Source organism: Panthera pardus, unplaced genomic scaffold (genome assembly GCF_024362965.1).
Source record: "Panthera pardus isolate Hobbes unplaced genomic scaffold, ASM2436296v1 HiC_scaffold_27, whole genome shotgun sequence".
Classification (NCBI taxonomy): Eukaryota; Metazoa; Chordata; class Mammalia; order Carnivora; family Felidae; genus Panthera; species Panthera pardus.
This window is the reverse complement of record NW_026526843.1, coordinates 82,817,231-82,836,565: the sequence shown is the minus strand read 5'-3', so window position 1 is coordinate 82,836,565 and position 19,335 is coordinate 82,817,231. Positions and strand designations below refer to the sequence as shown.

At 51.7% G+C, this 19,335-nt stretch overlaps 3 protein-coding genes across 5 annotated transcripts; 1 reads left to right on the top strand and 2 right to left on the bottom strand.

The window, feature by feature from the left end:
• The first annotated feature begins 48 nt into the window (after positions 1-48).
• On the top strand, positions 49-4,049 carry PQBP1 (polyglutamine binding protein 1). 2 transcript variants are annotated; one of them, XM_019417426.2, is made up of 7 exons: positions 49-191; positions 624-708; positions 2,410-2,521; positions 2,784-2,896; positions 3,073-3,357; positions 3,587-3,650; positions 3,833-4,049. In XM_019417426.2, the coding sequence occupies exons 2-7, from the start codon at positions 642-644 to the stop codon at positions 3,987-3,989; spliced, it is 798 nt and encodes a 265-aa protein (XP_019272971.1). In that variant the 5' UTR covers positions 49-191; positions 624-641; the 3' UTR covers positions 3,990-4,049. The 2 variants fall into 2 exon arrangements, with proteins under 2 accessions (XP_019272971.1, XP_019272972.1); XM_019417427.2 differs by lacking the exon at positions 49-191 and adding an exon at positions 286-417.
• A 58-nt stretch (positions 4,050-4,107) lies between these two features.
• On the bottom strand, positions 4,108-12,916 carry SLC35A2 (solute carrier family 35 member A2). 2 transcript variants are annotated; one of them, XM_019417425.2, is made up of 5 exons: positions 12,341-12,916; positions 10,603-10,785; positions 7,346-7,497; positions 5,743-5,895; positions 4,108-4,409 (listed from the first exon to the last, which is right to left on the bottom strand). In XM_019417425.2, the coding sequence occupies exons 1-5, from the start codon at positions 12,429-12,431 to the stop codon at positions 4,314-4,316; spliced, it is 675 nt and encodes a 224-aa protein (XP_019272970.1). In that variant the 5' UTR covers positions 12,432-12,916; the 3' UTR covers positions 4,108-4,313. The 2 variants fall into 2 exon arrangements, with proteins under 2 accessions (XP_019272970.1, XP_019272968.1); XM_019417423.2 differs by having other exon boundaries at positions 5,743-6,485; positions 12,341-12,892.
• Positions 12,917-14,107: 1,191 nt separating this feature from the next.
• PIM2 (Pim-2 proto-oncogene, serine/threonine kinase) lies at positions 14,108-19,202 on the bottom strand. The gene is made up of 6 exons (XM_019417428.2): positions 18,933-19,202; positions 18,688-18,797; positions 17,903-17,953; positions 16,061-16,433; positions 15,389-15,565; positions 14,108-15,290 (listed from the first exon to the last, which is right to left on the bottom strand). The coding sequence occupies exons 1-6, from the start codon at positions 18,991-18,993 to the stop codon at positions 15,127-15,129; spliced, it is 936 nt and encodes a 311-aa protein (XP_019272973.1). The 5' UTR covers positions 18,994-19,202; the 3' UTR covers positions 14,108-15,126.
• Between the last annotated feature and the right edge of the window lie 133 nt (positions 19,203-19,335).

Below are 19,335 nucleotides of genomic sequence, written 5' to 3'. Positions count from 1 at the left end.
TGTCATTGGCCACCCAGGTTTGCGTCATCTGCACTGCAGCCCGAGCGTCGTCCAGTTACTTCAAGGCTCGGGGAGAGACGAGCTCGTTCTGTGCTTTGGGAGAAGGCAGTTGTATGGCCCTGGCGGTCTTAGTGGCGACAAGAGAGAGGCGGCCGGTCTGACAGCCTTCCGCTACTCGCGTGACTGTATTGGTAATGTCGGGGTGGGCGCATTTTTTGGAGCTGGAGGAAGTGCTGCGCTTTGCTCCCCCATCCCCAGCGCTTTGGTTCCTCCTACCCAGCAGTCTTTGGGGGAAGTTGGGTGAGCCCATTTCTAGGGCGCGGGTGAACCGAGCTTGGCCCCTTCGGCGGTGGGCGGAGCCTGGGCCCGGGAGAGCTATACTGGGTCCTGGAACACCCAGCCTGGAGGGAAGGGTTGGTGAGTTTTGGTGGCATTGCCACCTATCTTCCATCTTTTAGTACGTAGATTCCGTCCACCCAGCTATTGGTGCAGGTGGGCGTGAGCACATGCCGGGAGGAGGCGCTTGGTTTTAGGATTTGGATTTGAATCCTCATTTGAGCTGTTTTTTGGTGGTTTTTTTTTTTTTTTTTTTTTTTTTTTGCCTGCATGTCCGTCCATCCTAGGTCCGTCTGCTATCCGCTATGCCGCTGCCTGTTGCACTGCAGACCCGACTGGCCAAGAGAGGCATCCTTAAACATCTGGAGCCTGGTGAGCGAACTAAGAGCAGATGGGCCTACCATGTGCCAGGCTTGACAGGCACTTTGTTGTTGATACTGCCACTTGATACCTAGCATGGGCCTACCGCGAACCAATCAGTAGGGTGGCAGGCATTTCACTGATAACAATATGGGTTCCTGATGTCCATTCCTATTTCCTCCGTAATACTGGCACCTAATGGCACGTGCAGTCCATCAAAAAATCCGTGGAAGTGATTACAAAGTATGTAACGCTAAGGGCAGCTGACAAGGGTAATAGGATAATAAGATACTGATACTTTGTTCTTTATCTTACTGGTGATACCATTATCTCAGACCTATTGTGGTGCTAGTAATGATCTATACCTTATTGGTCACCATATCAGTAGCTGACCTGTATTTGGGGCCTAAGTGTTTGGTACACACATTATGGTTAACAGTATAAAATAATGATAGGATCTATCATTTACACGCTTACTCTGCTGCTGCTAATGTTTACACCTCATTGTCAATAGTAAAAGCTGACATTTGTTTTGGGCTGCAGTGTGCTAGGCACTGGAAAGTACATCTTATTTTCATCTTACTGATAAATGACATCTATCACCAGCGAATGTGTGCCAGGCATAGATCTTGTGGTTAACAATACTGATAATGATCATTGATCATCTATTTTAAGCCTATTGAGTATCAAGTCCTGTGCTGATGGTATATATATCTTACTAACAATACTGATGCTTACAGCTGACATCTTCGGGCCTATTGTGTGACAGGCAGTATGCTGTTGCTGACATATACGTTTCATCGTTAGTTATATCCACAGCTGAAATGTGTGGTAGGCCTACTGAGGGTCATATACTGAGCTGACAACCTACACCTTTTTTTATTTTACTGATAGTGACAACTGTTGCAGGCCTACTGTGTGTCAGGCTTAGGAACTGAATGGATTCAGAGCAGTGTTTGGACAAATCCCTTGCTATCCAGACCTGCTACTCAATATACAGAGTCCGAGGGGCGCCTGGGTGGCTCTGTCGGTTGGGTGTCTTGACTTCAGCTCAGGTCATGATCTCATGGCCTGTGAGTTCGAGCCCCACGTCGGGCTCTGTGCTGACACCTCAGAACCTGGAGCCTGCTTCAGATTCTGTGTCTCCCTCTCTCTCTGCCCTTCCCCTGCTCATGCGTTCTTGCTCTCTCTCTCTCTCAAGAACAAACACTAAAAACATTTTTAAAAAGGGATTAAAAATACACACACACACACACACACACACACACAGGGTCCGAAACCCTGTATTTGCCAAGCTTGGGAGCTGAATAGATTTGGACTATTTTCAGCTAAACCCCTTACTGTGCAAGCTCATTTTACCCAAATAGATTTGGATAGCATGGTGTCACGTGCTTCCTGAACTCAGGAACTGGAGGATACATTTGTTTTGGTGAATCCCTATCTAAACTCTGAAACCAGATAGGTTTGGGTGACAGTATCAAATTTCAAATCTTATCTGAAGCCAGAAACAAAGGATTTAGGTAAACTTTTTTGCAAATCTTCAGATTTGGAATGTGAGTGACATCTGCCACAGCAGGTGAGATGCGGAACACACACGTGTACGTGCACACACACACACGGTCCATGTGAATCTGAGTGTCTCACCAGGCTCTGACTGTAGGATGAGAATCCCTCTGGTCCTTACTGCTTTTCTCCACCTCGCTGTCCTGCCAGAACCAGAGGAAGAGATCATTGCTGAGGACTATGATGATGATCCTGTGGATTATGAGGCCACCCGCTTGGAGGGTCTGCCACCAAGCTGGTACAAGGTGTTTGACCCTTCCTGGTGAGCCTGGGGGACTCGGGGGCGGGGGTGCTGACTTCTGACTTCACCCTTCCTGTGCTGTCTCTAGCCTTGGGGTAAATGGGGAACACAGGGAAGAGGTTTGGGGGTCCTCCCTCCGGGGTCCTGACATGGGGCAGGTCTAGGCAGAGATAGGGGAAGACAAGAGTTGAGGCTACAAGGAGAGGACATCTGTGCTGACACTCCTTCCCTCCCTCTTTCCGTCCCCTCCTTCTCTCCTTCCTTCCCTCCCACTGCCCTGCAGTGGGCTCCCTTACTACTGGAACGTGGACACAGACCTCGTGTCCTGGCTCTCCCCACATGACCCCAACTCGGTCGTTACCAAGTCTGCCAAGAAGCTCAGGAGCAGTAATGCAGGTGAGTTGATAGATCCAAGGGTGCCTCACATGCTTCTGCAGCTCTCACAGAGGGGTCAGGTAAATGTGGATCAAGAAGGGGCAGGTGAGGCAGGCAGGCCCAACCCCCGGCAGGGGAGGTTGTTGAGGGCAGAGGCTGCTGGGTCCCGAGTCATTTCAAGGATTTTGTGTCCCCAGACACTGAGGAGAAGTTGGATCGGGGCCACGAAAAACCAGAGCGGGGCCACGAAAAACCAGAGCGGGGCCACGAAAAACCAGAGCGGGGCCACGAAAAACCAGAGCGGGGCCACGAGAAGTCTGACAGAGATCGAGAGCGTGGTTATGACAAGGTGGAAAGAGAGAGAGAGCGTGACAGGGATCGGGATCGTGACCGCGGGTATGACAAAGTAGACCGGGAAGAGAGCAAAGAACGGCGCCATCATCGCCGAGAGGAGCTGGCTCCCTACCCCAAGAGCAAGAAAGGTAAGCAGAGCAGCAGGACCAGGAGTCAGGGAAGGCAAGTGAGGCACCACAGGTGAGCCACATAAAGGAAGTCCTCACTTTGCTCATGCAACTGCCTGAACCTGGGTCCTGCGCCAAGGTGCTGCCATGGCAGCCATATGCTCCATTCCTTCCTGGGATGGGGGAGCTTGGTGATCAGGCGCTCCTTCTGCCTCCACTGAAGATCTCACTCTTTCACCGACTTGCACAGTGGCGAGCCGGAAGGATGAAGAGTTAGATCCCATGGACCCCAGCTCATACTCGGATGCACCTCGGTAAGTGACAATGCCTCATGAGCCCTTCCTTCTCTTTCCTCGTGACTTCCTTGTGTCGATGACCATTCCTTTTCTCCTGTCTCCTTTCCCCATTTGTCAGTTGTTGGGAGTTGGGGAGAGTGCCTACCACAACCCACATTCCCAACTGCTGACCCATATTCCCTAACCCTTGTCACCCCCAGGGGCACGTGGTCAACAGGACTCCCCAAACGGAATGAGGCCAAGACAGGTGCAGACACGACAGCAGCTGGGCCCCTCTTCCAGCAGCGCCCCTACCCGTCACCAGGGGCTGTGCTCCGGGCCAATGCTGAGGCCTCCCGAACCAAGCAGCAGGACTGAGCCTCCCCGCCACCCTACCACCCTGGGTATTTTTAATAAAGGCTTTTCAATGGATTGTGACCATGAGACCTGAGTGCTTCCTTCCCATGCACTTTTGAGGCTTCCCAACCCAAACTGGCAAGATGCAAAACACATTTTATTTGTAAAACTCACCTAAGAAAGTGCGGGAGTGGCAGGGATAGGGGGGTGGGGGTGGGGCCAGAGGCAGGGGTGGGTTCCTTCCATGCCCTCATTACCAGAGTTTGGCCGTGTTAGCCTTGCGTGGGGGTGGGGGGTGGGGCCAGGGAGGGTTCAGTGTCTACCTGCCCCCACCCCTAATACTGATCAGAGTTTGGTCCTGGCTGGGCCAGGGCAAGAAGGGAGAACGAGGCCAGCGTCTTCAATCCCAGCAGCTACGAACCCTTCACCTTGGTGAGCAACCTGTGGTGGGAATGGGGAGGAAAGAAAAACACAGAGAGCTGGGGTGGGCTGGCAGGTGGGTGTCCTGAGCAAGCGAGGGTGACAGTTGTGAGGCTGGTAGTTCCTGGGGTTAGTAATAGAGCCCCCGCAGAGTCCCCTGGGTCAGAAAGCTACACATGGACTAAATAAATACAACATCTTTATTTGGCATTGGGTATCCTGACATTTGTTCATTACAGTTCCTTAGAAAACAACCAAAAAATCAGAACAAATTAATCAAAAATAAAGATCCAATGACCCTATTTACACATAGCAAAGACAGCCCAGGCATCTCCCACGCGTGCATGTGCGCACGTGCACGCAAACGCACGCACGCACGTGCACACACATCCTGGGAGACAGTTAAGGGGTTAATAAGCGTTGAGGAGTGCAGGGGCAGGTTCCACATTCCAGCTGTTTTTAAGACACCCTTGGCCCTGTTACAAAGTAAGGGTGCCTCATACAGCCAGTGCGTATCAATAGTGTGGTTGGCAGCTTAATTTTCCCTCTCAGAACGTCTCAGAAAATAACCCTGCGTCCAGCAACTGACAGTGTCTTAAGTTCAGTGAGATTCAATCACCCCAGTGACCTCGCCTGCCTGCTTTTCCCACACCCTGGATCATTAATTACCCGATTACACCACAAATTCCCAAACCTCTAAAAAACCGATGGCCCCCTGCTGCACCCTCCCCTGGACCAGGCAAAAAATCTCAGCTCCTACCCCTTCCTCCCCGGGGTGCTCACAACAGGCCCATTTTTCAAGGGTCTCCTGTCAGGAAAGCTGCCCCAAGGCCACACACAAAAAAAGACTGAGCGGCTAACACCATCCATTGTGGTTGTGAGGGAGGCAAGAAGGCCTCAAGCCATGGGAAGCTGAGCTCCACAGATCAGCATCTGTCACTAAAGAGCTGTAGGATTTTTGTCCAATTTGTCCTTACAAAGGTGGAGGGATTGCTGGGAGGGACTCTCCCAGTCATGGAAGACAGGACGCCTCTGGCTAAGGGCAGGCAAAAAAAGGCCTTGAATGACAATACTGCCAACCTGGTCCCCAAGGGGTTAACTTGGGGCAGAGGAGGCAGCTCTTAAGAACCCCCTCCAGGGGAGTGGGAGGTCAGTCTACAAGGAAGGGTTCATGTGATACCCTGCCCAGTTCCACGCCCCTCCAGAAGTCTCCATGACCCGGGAGAAAAGACTCGTCCAACCCCAGAGCCAGGCCCAGTGGCGACTCAGGTCCTACAGATGCCCAACACCCTCCACCCAGTCCCCCTCCCTGTCTCCCCCCACCACCACCAGCCCTCACTTCACCAGCACTGACTTTGGCAGAAAGGGCTCCGTGCTGAGGTCTCCACGATGGGAAGACAGCTTCGGTGGCGGCGGCTGCCCTGGAGGCTGCTGGTGAGTGCAGGGCCCGGAGGTGGAAGTGGAGGCAGAGGTGGAAGCTATGGCTTTGGCTGCACCTCGGGGAAGGCTGTAGAGGTAGACGGCACCGATGACCAGCCCAGCGCCAAGGGCAAACAACGGGTCCACATGGAAGCCAAAAAGGCGGATGGAGGCAACAGTGGACAGCACGATGGACAGGGAGGTGGCAAAGCCCTTGAGGATGTTGTCGGCGTACTTGACGACAACAGCCACCAGCAGCCCGCCAAAGGCCTGGTTGAGCACCACGCCCCAGACAGCAGGTGTGTACCCGAAAAAGAAGCCACGGCGGGCCACGGCAGTGCCTTCAGCCCACCAGAGCCCCACCAGGCCCAGGGCTGTGCCGAAGAGGCCCAGCTGCAGGTTGCGCAGCCACACCGAGCCTGAGCTGCCCTTGAGGATCTTCTCGAAGTAGACACCTGCGAATCCCGAGGACAGACATGAGGCCACCACAGCCGCTAGGCCCGCCCCAGGGTTCTGATCCAGCGGCCGAGGGCCCCCACCACCGGCTTGCTGTGCCTGGACGATGGCAACGCCAGTGAAGAGGAGCAGCAGGGAGGCCCACTGTAGCCGGGAAAGGCTGCGGTTCAGCATGAGCACGGAGAACAGTGCCGTGGTCAGGATCTTCAGCTGGTACGTCACCTGCGAGCGGTAGGTGGAAGGCACTAAGGGGTGTTCCCAACCCCCGACACGTGCACAATGGAGGGACGGGGTGGGGCAGACAACAATAAAAATATCCAGCCACTGGCCACTGACTGGCATGCAGCATGACATGCCTCCCAGAAAGTCCACAGCTGTGGAAGTCCCGGGCCACACCCAGGTCGACATCCCAACCCCATTTTCTGGCTGTGTGATGAGGAACAAAGCACTTGCCCTGTCTTGGCCCAGACATGATCTATAAAACACAGCTGTTGTATGTGAACCACTTCCCACGGTAGGTAAAGAATGGGCAACAGGCTCTTTGATGAGGGCATTCGTGACAAATAGGTGCTGAAACAAACAAATCCGCCACAATGACATCAGCAAACGTTTTGTGTGCCAGTGTGGGTCTAAGTACTTTGCATGAATCCATTCACTTAATGCTGATGTATGAAGTGGGCACTATTGTAACGTCCAACAGAAAGAGGAGAAAACTAATTAAGGCACAGAGAGGTTAAGTGATTTGCCCAAGATCACACAGCTGGAAAGTAGCAGAGCTGGCATTTGAACCCAGGCAGCCTGGCCCCAGAATCCAGGCTCTTCAACCATTTTCCAAGGCCGAAAGCTCACCTGTTGCCAACCAAGGGCACTTCCCAGGTATCATTTCTTTTAGCCGTCCCAGCCTCCTGGCGAGGCGGCATTCCCATTCTCAGTTCTCACAGATGAAGAAACCGAGGTTGAGGGAGAACCAAGGCCATTTCAAAGGTGACACGGCTCCTGCTCTCTGCAGCCCTCCCTTACCAGCAGCACATATCCCCCACCCTGGCCAGTTCCTCCCAGGCCATGCTGGGCATGGGGCTCACCTGGAAAGTGGCAGCTGGCAGGTTGGAGATGGCAACATACTGGAGGTTATTCTGCAAGGTGTAGATGAGAGACGGCACTGCGAGCTTGAGTGTGTCCACATACTGCACCAGGACAGCATCGTGGAGGAAGAGAGCCAGGTGCTTCACGTTACCTGGGTGGGGTGAAACACAGCCCCTTTTAGCACTGACTACACCAAAGAAGATCCTCTGAGGGCCAGGACTGGGCCTGGGCCTGTGTCTCCCAGCCCCCTGCTCTGACTCCCTGAGGGCCATTATGAGGTCTGCGTTATCAGTTTCCTGACAGTACAACCGCGTCCCTAGCGGGTGTCTCAGGTACCTGTCTGATGGACACAAAACAATCATCCTTAACACTGCGCCTGAGAATCAAGACCGTATTCACTCAGCTTACAGCCTACCTCCGTGGCAGAGTCCCATTCAGGGCAATCACTCAGTAAATGTCTGTACAAGGAAATAATCAGCATGAACTAGCTTGTGAAGCAGAAACCTTAGGAGCATGAAAGCAAGATTGTTTACCAGAGGGGAAGTTTTAGACTCGACTTTTACACTGATCCTAGCTCCTCACTGGCTGGCGAACTGCCTGAGGGCAGGGGCCACCTCCCAGTTAGACACTTCTCTCTGTCAGCCCCACACACAATCATGTGGTTGCCCTTGCCGCAGGGAAGAGTGGAAGCTTGACTATTAAGCAGAAAGTCTGTTTGGGATCTGCTCCCACCAATACATGAGAACACCTTCCTGTGTCATAAGGCCTTTGCAAAGCTCACCCCATTTTTTTTCAGTTCATCTTTAAAAAAATAAAAGATTTTAGGGGTGCCTGGGTGGCTCAGTTGGGTGCCTTCAGCCGAAGGGTCCAACTTCGGCTTAAGTCATGTTCTCATGACTCGTGGGTTCGAGCCCTGCGTCGGGCTCTGTGCTGACAGCTCAGAGCCTGGAGCCTGCTTCAGATTCTGTGTCTCCACCTCTCTCTGCCCCTCCCCCACTTGCAGTCTGTCTCTCTCTCAAAAATAAACATTAAAAAAAATTTTTTTTAAATACCAGCCCTATGAGGGCAAGATGCAGACTGCATTGCTAACACATCCACCTCCACAGCTGGAGCAGGGCCTGCTGCAGTGAGCACTTGAACTGTCTCAGAGTCAATCAAAAACAGAGCAGATGGCCTGGCAGGGCATTATGTTAAGGGAAGGAAGTTAGACCAAGAAAGAGAAATACTGTATGATTTCATTTATTCATGGAATGTAAAAAAAAAAAAAAGCCTCAGGGAACTGGTGGTTGTCAGGGCAATGGCGGGGAGGATGGGCGGAATAGGTGAAGGGGATTAAGAGGTACAAACTCCCAGCTATAAAATAAATAAATCACAGGATGAAAAGTACAGCATAAGGAATGTAGTCAATAATATTGTAACAACTTTGTATGGTGACAGATGGTAACTACACTTACCACAGTGAACACCGTGTAATGTACAGAATTATTGAATCACTATGTTGTACACCTGAAACTAATAGAATATTACAGTTGCCCCTTGAGCAACCAACAGGAGGTTGGGGCACCAACCTCGCGCACAGTCAAAAATCCATGTATAGAGGGGCCTGGATGGCTGTCTGTTGGGCATACAACTTCGGCTCAGGTCATGATCTCACAGGTCCTGGGTTCGAGCTCTGTGTCTGCCTCTGTGCTGACAGCTCAGAGCCTGGGGCCTGCTTCAGATTCTCCCTTTCTCTCTGCCCCTCCCACTTGTGCTCTCTCTCTCTCTCAAAAAAAAACATTAAATGTTTTTTTAAATCCACGTATAACTTTTGATTTCCCCCAAACTTAACTCCAATAGCCTACTGTTGACTGGAAGCCTTATCGATAACATAGTAATTGCTACGTATTTTGTATGTTAATATGTATTATATGCTGTATTCTTACAATAAAGTAAGCTAGAGAAAAAAATCATAAGGAAAATGCATTTTCAATACTGTAGTGTATTTATAAGAAAAAAAAACTTGGGGCACCTAGGTGGTTCAGTCGGTTAAGCATCTGACTTCGGCTCAGGTCAAGTTCTCATGGTTCCTGAGTCCCGCCTTTAGCTCTGTGCTGACAGCACAGAGCCTGCTTGGGATTCTCTCTCCTTCTCCTTCTGCCCCTCCCCCACTCATGTGCTCTGTTTCTCTCTCTCAAAATAAATAAATAAACTTAATTTTAAAAATATACTGAGGGCAGAGCTAGATCGTACATCTATATCCTTTACACACGCAAGGCCTTTATAGAGAAATGATTGGTAACGTTTTAAAGGAGGGCTTTAAATTAGTAGATAAATCCACCTTACAGGAAATACAGAGGATAAAAGAACATGTTAAATGATACCACAGGGAGGCAGCCAGCAAAATCCAGGCCACCCAAAATCTACAAGACATACAACCTGCTCTCTTCAACAAATTAACTGCAGATCAAAAAGAGCTGGAGGGGAGCCCTGAGGTTGACAGACCTAGAAGCCATCAACCAACTACAAGACACTGACCATATATAAACCTGACTGAGACAAATTCTTAAGATCTGTTAGGATATTTGAGAAACCATTATAAATGTGAACACTTGACTGGATATGTGATTATTTTATTAACTTTAAAAATTATTAATTTTCTGGTGTATGATTTTTAGATATCGCAGTAATTTTTTTAATGTACAAAAATATTTATTCAGGACTGTAAGGGGGGATTTACTGCAAAATAATACTTAGTTCATGTGGGACATACTGTAGTATAATAAGGCAGGGGGTGGGTACATGAGCAGACATGTAGACTGGCAGTGAGTGGATAATCACTGATGCTGTTTAATGGTAGAGTGGTCATGGGTTGAAAACTGATGAATCTGGGTGATGGGTACATGGACATTTTATTATTACCTCCGATTTTATGTATGTTTAACATTATCCATAACGCAAAGTTAAAGGGAAATAACTGAATCACTATGTAATGGTCACCTGATACCTTATGGGCACAGATGGTCTCACTCCTACAGTCCACACAGGCCAGCTCCCAGGGGATTAGGGATATAAAAGTGTGGGTGCAACTACTCATACCTGGAGGGACAAGGCAGCTTAGCTACACATACATATTCTCCAGGCAATTTCACGGACTCAGTGATACTCCCCCAGCAAACCCAAAACTCCCCCAGCAAACCCTCCATGTGGGGATGGGTACACACCTACACAGTCCCACCCGCCAACTCCAGTGCAGCACCCCCTTTCTGGTTCATACCCCTCTTCTGTGCGAAGAGCAGCAGCAGGCAGGTGAGACCTTTGAGCACTTCGGCCATGACCACAGCAGTGGTGGCAAAGAAGCGGTCCCCAGGCAGTGTGCGGGCATAACGGATGCTGAGGATGAGGGAGGCATTCTGGACCACCAGCACAGCTAGGGATATGTATTTGAGGCGCCGGTGAGCTGTGGGGAATGGAATGAGCAAGGGGGAAGAAGGGATCAGAAGCTGCTGGGGCACAGCCACACCACCACCTTCCCCCTCACTCCTTTCTCAACCAGGATCTTCCTAGCCACTTGCCACTTCCTCCCTCTGCCTCCTTCTCCTAACCCAATGAGGGTATGACTCCCATCTACTTCTACTGCCTCAACAGGCAGGAAGGGCCACAAAGGGAGAAATGGGCCTCACCCTGTCCAGCCCATACTTGGAATCCTTGGTGAGGTATCAGGAAATGGCTAGGGCAGGTTCCGGACACACTCTGGCCCCCTCTCCCCCTCTTCTGTGTGAGAAGCAACCCACGCCCAGACAGAATACCAACTACATTCTCAACATTTGAGTGCTGACCGTCTGCCTATCACTGGGCTAAAGGATTTTATATGCATTACCTCAACAGACCTCTATATTGCTCTGATCTCTGAATGAGCTACAAGGATTCCATTCTATGGATGAGCAAACCGAAGACTTATATGAAATGATGCTTCTATTTAATGAGAGGCTGTCCTATGTAAAGAATGATACCTCAATACAGGGACCACTGTATAAGGCATGTCCACCCCCTAGTAACGGTCTTTATCCCATCTAAAATATCATTTCATCCCCTTCAACTATGAATGGTCTCTCCAACTCCTACCTTGTATGACCACCAGAGTCCACCTAACCCAGAATGGTTTCATAAACATAAGAAATAATTCCTCCACAGTCCCTAGGATTGAACCCCATATAATAAATGGTTATTGCACCAAGAATGGTCTGGTTCCCTCTAGACATAAGGAAATATTTTTCTATACTCCACATGGTCCAGTCATCCTCCAACCACCGCACCACCCCTACCTCCAGCCAAGGAATCATTCCTGTTCTACTCACACTCATAACGAACTCTCCCCGCTATAAAGAAGGGCCCTGCACCCTTAGAAAGTCTTTTCTCTGCCATATAAGGAAGGACCCTCCCACTCCAACCTGCAATGAACTCTACCTCCACTAGGAAGGGCCCCCCCCCCCAATGGTCCTCTCCCCTTCTTATGACAGACATACCAATCCTCAAAATGGACCCTCTTAAGTTGTGTAAGGAAGGACCCGCCCCACCCTAACTCACAATAGCCCCTATCCCTTTATAAGGAAGAAACCACCACTCTCAGAATAGCTTTTCTCTTCTATAAGGAAGAACTTCCCCACCCTCAGAATGCTCTCTCCCTTCTATAAGGACGGACCCCCCCCCCCCACACACACACTCAGAATGGTCTTAATGATCTTAGCCTCCACCAAAAGGAATAACCCCCCAGACTCAGAATGATCTCTGCTCTCCATATGCGGAAGGAACCCTCCATCACCTTCAGAATGGTCTCTTCCCCGCCTTCCAACACACTCACGACAGTCCGTTCCGTCCTCCATCCCCCACCCCCCCAACACACATAGGTCGGTCCATATGGGATGCTCCCTCCAGCTTCGGTGAGGAACCTTCCTGACCCCCCAGCGATCTCGACTCTCGCCCCGCCGCCCCTGCTTGGTCACAACCTGTCTCACCCGCACTCGCTGTCCCAGGCTCCAACGCCCTCGCGGAGACCACCCCAGGTCCTGCCGCCGCGGTGGAACCGCCAGACCCAACCGCTGCCATGTTGGCATCTGCCTGGTCCGTCCCCTCGGCAACAGCAGGCCACTTCCGTGTCCCTCACTTCCGCTTCCGGGCCTCTTGGGTGGGGCCGGGACAAGCGGGGGGCTGGCCGGAGCCGGGGCTTTCCTCGTCCGCTCCCGAACAGTGAATCTAAGACCGCGGCCTTGGGATTTCCAGATTTTGTCGGGAAGGGGAGACCCGACGGGCGGCCGGCTCAGCCTCTTGATGTCTCTACAGAGCCTCATTGGCTTATTCCCGTTACCAGACCCGCCCTCATCTTCATTGATCCTGCTTTCCAGATCACCCGCCCATCCTATGTCCTCGTCTCATTGGTTCAGCTGACCCTCTTCTATCTCGGCTCTTTATTGGCACCTTCTACAAGAGGATACCTCCCTTTCCGCATCAAAACTCCTGGGTCCTTTCTGGTTGGACTGAAGTTCCCCTTTCTCCCACCTCCAGCGAGGTCCCGCCTCCTGGAGAGCCCGCGGGCATCTGGGAGGAAAATGAGACTGAGGGGGCGGGGCGGGTGTGCGTCAAGTTTCATCAAGCAGATGAAAGCAGAGCGGTTGAGGCCACACAAGTGACAGGGCATAGGAGAATTGAGACTGGAGGATAAATAAGCCCCTATTGAGGGTGCGAAGGAGACCCGTAAGCCAGCAGGTGAGGCGGCGTTCAGGTTAGCTTTTGAAAGAGGGGGAGGGGGCGCACCTGGGTGGCTCAGTCAGTTAAACCAAGCGTCCCACTTCGGCTCAGGTCATGATCTCCTGGCTCCTGAGTTCGGGCCCCGCGTCAGCTGGGGAGCCTAGAGCCTGCTTCAGATTCTGTGTCTCCCTCTCTCTCTCTCAAAAAAGAAAAAAAAAAGGGGGGGGGGGCAAGAGAGGGTTCAGCTGAGGTCAGGACAAGTGAAACCAAGACAGAACAGGGCAGGTATGTCAAAAAGTGAGGACTGAGGGGCGCCTGGGTGCCTCAGTCAGTTAAGCGTTGGGCTTTGGCTCAGGTCACGATCTCCAGGTTCGTGAATTTGTGCCCCGCAACTGGCTCTGTGTTGACAGCCTGGAGCCTGCTTCAGATTGTGTCTCCCTCTCTCTGAACTCTACCCGTTTGCATGCTCTCTCTCAAAAATAAACAATTTTAAAAAACTAAAAAAAAAAATAGAAGTGAGGAATGAGAGATGAGAGGGATGAACAAGTTAAGACTGCAAGGGAGACATGAGAACATAGGGGCAAAACATGTGACTTACACCCTGAATGTTACAAGGAAACAAGGAAAGGCTGGGAAGGTTTTTGTCTGTGCCCAACCCTGGCCCCTCCCTCATCAGTGCCCTGAAAGGCATTTTCTCTTGTGGGAGGATTTTATTTCCTCCCCTGGGGGTGAGGAAAGCAGTTTTCTCTGCCTGAGCAAGCCCATTTTTGATTCGGGAAGTGTCTCAAACATCTTCAGTGTCTATGGTATCTCTAATGGAGTCCTTCTGCACATCCTGGGAGCTACATAAGAGCTGAAGAGGGGGAAATCAAGTTTTTCTTTGTGGTCCTGCTTAAATGAACCCTAAAGGAGCTTTAGGATGGTACCACAAGGCTAAGAATCCCCAAGAGCTGAGGAGAGCTCCAGCCCACCTCCCTCTTGGCTCAGCATACAGATGCTCCATAATTGCCTCACTGTATCTACAAATGGCCAGTCACTTCTGATTCTATAACATTTATTAAGTAGTGGGTTTCCTTGCTGCATCTACAATGGCCAGTCGCTTCTGATTCTATAACATTTATTAAATAGTGGGTTTCCACACATGGCTTTTTAAATAATCCAGGCAGGGGGAGAAGGAAGAGGAGGACACAGTTGGAATTCCCCTCCCACCAATACATAAGTATTTACATTTCAGCAACTGGACAATCCTGGCTCAGAAGGAGGCAGCAAGAATCCGAAAAAGATGGAGGGGGGGGCCCCAGGAGAACAAACAAGACTTATTTCCCCCACCCCATCCCCCAAAAAACCATCCACCCCATCCTAGCGGACTCTGGTGGTGTCCATCTTCCATTCCTTCCCCAAATCATGGAAGAAGGGTTCTCCTCACCAGAATAAGAGCACTTGGGATAACAGAGTAGGGTCCCCTCACCAAAAAAAATTAATAATAATAAAATAAAATAATAATAAAAAAATAAAAAAAAAGTCCTGGAATAACAATAGGGCATTACCTCCCCCAGAATAAATAACCCTGGGCTGAGGTAGGCAAGCAGCTTGACTGAATACAGACCCTGGGCTAGGGGAAAGGGTCCCTTTGCTAAAATAAGAGCTGCTGGGGCATTGGAGGGAAAGCACCCTTGCCCAAGTGAGAGCATTTAAACTAAGTGTGTGCGGTGGTAGCAGGAGGTGCCAGTGTAGGGGTTACAACTTATCAGAATAAGAGTCCTGGGGCTCAGAATGGAAGTAACTTCAAACCAAATAAACACCCTTAGCAAAATGAGAAATATGGAAGTCCCCCCCTCCAGAATAAGAGATGTAAGTTCTGGGAGGAAGGCTCCTTAGCAGGATTGGGATGGGGACTGGGCAGACTTGGCTTATGTCTCCTGATCCCTGATCCCCAATCTCTGACCCTAGTAACACTGGATTTTTACTGACCTGTATAACCAGGTCAACAGATATCCATCTATCCCTGTGGCATGCCATGGGACGGGTATTTAAACTAGTGGGGGCCTGGCCAGGACTAGGGCAGCAGGGACCAGGCCAAAGGGGTGGGACCCCCCGTGGGGGCATTGAGGGATGCATCCTCAGCTGGTGTCTGCATCCAGGGGTCCAGCAGTATCTCCTCCAGTGAGGGTCGGGCAGAGGGTTTGGGGGCCAGGCACCGGCGGATTAGGGCACAGCAGTCTGCAGATCAGAAGTACACAGAAGATTAGCAGTCAGTTCGGGGCACTAGTCCCTGGGAAGGATGCAGTCCACTGGGATGGGACCAGTGAAGGCCTCACCTGGGGAGACATGGGCAGGGAAGTGGAGCTCAGCCTCCAGAATCTCCTGGTCCCTCTCAAAGGGAATGTCCCCGCACACCATGTCATAGAGGAGGATGCCCAATGACCAGACAGTGGCTGGGAGCGCGTGGTACTGGTGACGAGAGATCCACTCTGGGGGGCTGTACACCCTTGTTCCTGCACACAAGCCAGAGATTAGACCACTCTCTGATAATACCCTTCTCCCACCTCACCCTCCCCAGGAAGTGTGGTCCCCTCACCAGAATTAAGAGAACTCAGTACACGAGCAGGGTTCCCTCACCAGAATAGGAGCTCTTTAAAAATAACAGCAGAGTCTCATCATTAGAAAAAGGTAATAGCAGAGTGCCCTCAACAGAACAAAAGCACTTAAAAGTAATAGTAGGATCCCTTTACCAGATAGAAAAGGAATATTCAGGATAACACAATCCCCTTACCAGAATAAGAACCCTGAACAAGGTCTAGGCATTGTCAGAAGATGGACTTTATCAGAGGACAAGGCTTGAGCATTCCCAGTATTAAAGATCAAGAACCTTATAAAGGTGCAATACAGATCAAGGATTACAGGACACCCCAGCACTAGGGGCCAATGATCAAGAGACCACAAAGATAAAAGGTAAAAAATCCCCCCACTGAAATTTAGGGAAGACGTACCATCAAAATCAGTATAGGGTTCATCATGAAGTAGGGCACCGGAACCAAAATCAATGAGTTTGGCACAGCCCCGGCGAAGGTCCATCAAGATGTTCTCGTCCTTGATGTCACGATGGACAACTCCACGAGCATGGCAATGCCGAACAGCTGCCACTACCTGGGCAAAGAGGCAGCGGCTTCGGCCTTCACCTAATGGGCCCTGCTCTGTGATGTAGTCAAAGAGATCCTGGGCAGGCAAAGGTCGCTCGAGGACCAGCATGAAGCCTTCTGGTGTTTCAAACCAGTCAAGCAGGCGGATCACACCAGGGTGCCCACCACCTGCACCCACCTTCCATAGCAGTGCCACTTCCAGTGGGCATGTGACTGAGTCTGACTGTGAGGGGAAGAGGAGAAAAGAGAGAACACAGACGTCAGGGCAGCAGCTGTGAGGCGGACTTCTTGCCTGAACTTAATTCATAGCCCCTCAGCCTCCTGACTTTGTGGTCTTCAGCAACCCACTTCCCTCCCTGAGCCTCAGTTCCCTAGCCTTAAGGGCCACTGCAAAGGTGGTTTGAGCCAAAATCCTATGAACATCTGACTCAGTAACTATTTGAATAAATGAAAGTGGTTCTTAAAAAAAAAAGCCTTCTGCAGAAGGAGCAACTGATGAACACTACTATGTAATAGTGTATCTTTTGTTCACTGGCATCTCAGAAAAGATTACAACAGTACCTTACATACAGTATATGCTCAATAAATAGCTGTTAAATAGCTGAAAGTACTCTATAGCATAGAGTCTAACACAGAGTTAGCACTCAATAAATACTATTATTGTGTAATAGTTGTAATGTTTTGTTCACTGACATAGCTCAAACACTAGAACAGGGTCTGGTAACAGGGCAGGGCTTAATACATGTTTGTTAAACAGGTAAAAGCAATTAGTAGAAAGGACCTAGCACAAAATTAGCTCTCAATAAATGTAATATTTTGCCAAATGCCTAAAACTGTGCCTGGCACATAGTAGGTGCTCAATATACATTTGTTAAATAGCTGAAGCTGATTAAGTACAAAGGAACAAAGTAAGAACTCAACATCATGTGATGTTTTGTCACTGACACCAAACATCTATAGAACTGTGTTGCAAGTACTCAGTGGGACTTGGAACACAGTAAGCTTTGATGATGAAGCAAAACCTGAGACATACAGTCAGTGCTCAATAAAAGGCATAAATGCTAGGCCATAAAAGCGCCTCACGCTAGAAGCCCAACGCGGGCACGAGGGCTGCCAGAAGCAGCCTCCCAGCCTGAGGTGGGGCCCTCTCCCGGCCAGTCCACTGACTTGCACAGCCGCAGACAAGTTTTCTCACGGTGGTGAAAATTCCGCTACTGCGCAGGCGCACCTTCTCCCTCCGGGTCCCACAACCTGCGCGGGCGCACTCTCCCCTAGAGTCCGCCAGGGGGCGCTCGCACCCCTACAACTAGCCCAGACCCGCCCAGTTGTCCGTTAGCGTTCTAACGGCCGGAGTGAAGCAGCCACCGTCACCATGGCAACCAGTGACCTCTGCCCCTCTTTCCCCACCAGCATGCCCCGCGGGCAGCCCCCGAGGCAATGTTCGGAGGGAGAAGGAGAAAGGCGGTTTGGAGGGGAGAATCCAAGGCCATGGGGGTAGCTGGGGTGAGAACTGTTTGGAGGTGTGGATGTCACCACAGGGGAGTAAACACGGGCTGGTAAGAGTGTTCTCCTCACCATTACAGGGCCCAGGGAATCATACAAGCCCTAGAAAGGCAAGGGGGTGAGTCCCTCGCCAGGGCCCATCGTCAGAGATGGCGTCGCCAGGTCAGGCAGGACTCCAAAGATACTCACCAAGGGGGACCAGCCCAACACACGATTCCGGGGGATCACTTTGATGGCCACCTGGAGAAGGGGGCTGAGGTGAGGGGACCAGCAGATGACCCCCAGGTCCCTCCTAGTCTTGACCCTCACCCCAGTCTTTCTGGTCCCAACCTCGCCACGCCACAACCCAAAATGAGCTGGAGCTTCTCCCCTGCTCTCCAAGTGCCCAGAACCAAGTTCACCTCTCCCATCATCCTTAGCCCTGGGTTCTCCCTTCTCAGGCTTCAGGCCCCTCGCTCCAGCTCCTCAGCTCTGAATTTCCTAATACCCCAAGCCCTCGATCTTTCCATCCAGCTCCAGGACACCCCAACTCTCTACCACCGGGGTCCTGGTGCTCAGGACTCCACGCTGGACATCTGCCCTCAAAATCCCCCAAATCTCAGCTCTGAATCTCCACCTTCCCACACAGATACATATCCCCTGGATCCCAGGATCTAGAGTCCTCACGACCTCCCAGTCTTCAGTCTCACCCCCCTGGACCCCCAGAATCTCTGCCCTGAAACCCCTCTCCCCCCACATACCCACCTGGATCGCCACACACACAAACAAGCGCGCGCACGTGCGCGCGCTCGGGCACCCCCACCAACCTGGATCCTGGTCCTCATGACCCTACCACGCACACATTGTTGGCTCATCCTCTGGTCAGTCAGCATCCCAGCCCCGGGACTCCGGGGCCCCGGGACTCCCTCCCCCGCCGCGCACACACACGCGCACACGCACACCCCTGACCCACCCAGGACCCTCGTGGTGGATACCTGGAGTCGGTCTGTGACGCGATGTCCTGCGAAGACGGTACCAAAGCCCCCCTTACCAAGGAGAGGGCCAAGTCGGTACTCGGCCTCGAACGCTTCCCGATCCTTGCCTCCTACGCAGGCGGGGGCGAGGAAGTCAGGGTGGCTGCGTGCTGAGCCCGGCTGCGACCCTCTCCTCCCCTCCTCCCGCGCCGCCCTCAATCACTTCAGCCCGCCCGGCCTAGTCGCGGTAGGGGAGCCTCGCTCACCTGGCGGCGGCGTGGGGGTCACCGGAGCCACGGGGAGCCCTTGCAGAGGCTTAGTCAACATGGAGGAGGTGCTGCGCAGATTGAGCCCGCTGAGCCCGCAGGGCGTGGACGCCCGGGGCAGTGAGGCTGGTGAGCCAGGACTTGGGGGCGCCAGGGTGGAAGGCAGAGAAGCTGGTGGCCCAGAAGGGCCCTCAAACAGCGTAACGTTCGGATTCGACGCGCGCGCCAGCCCTAACGCTACTGAGCCGGGGCACGCGCCTCCCGAGAGAGTCGCCCCGGGCGACAGCCCCGCCCACTTGGCTTTGATCAATCCGGACGCGGCACCTGCTGTACCCCAGCCAATCGGAGCCAGCCCTTATTTGCATACCACCCTCAACGTTTCAAGTACCCCCTTATGCAAATA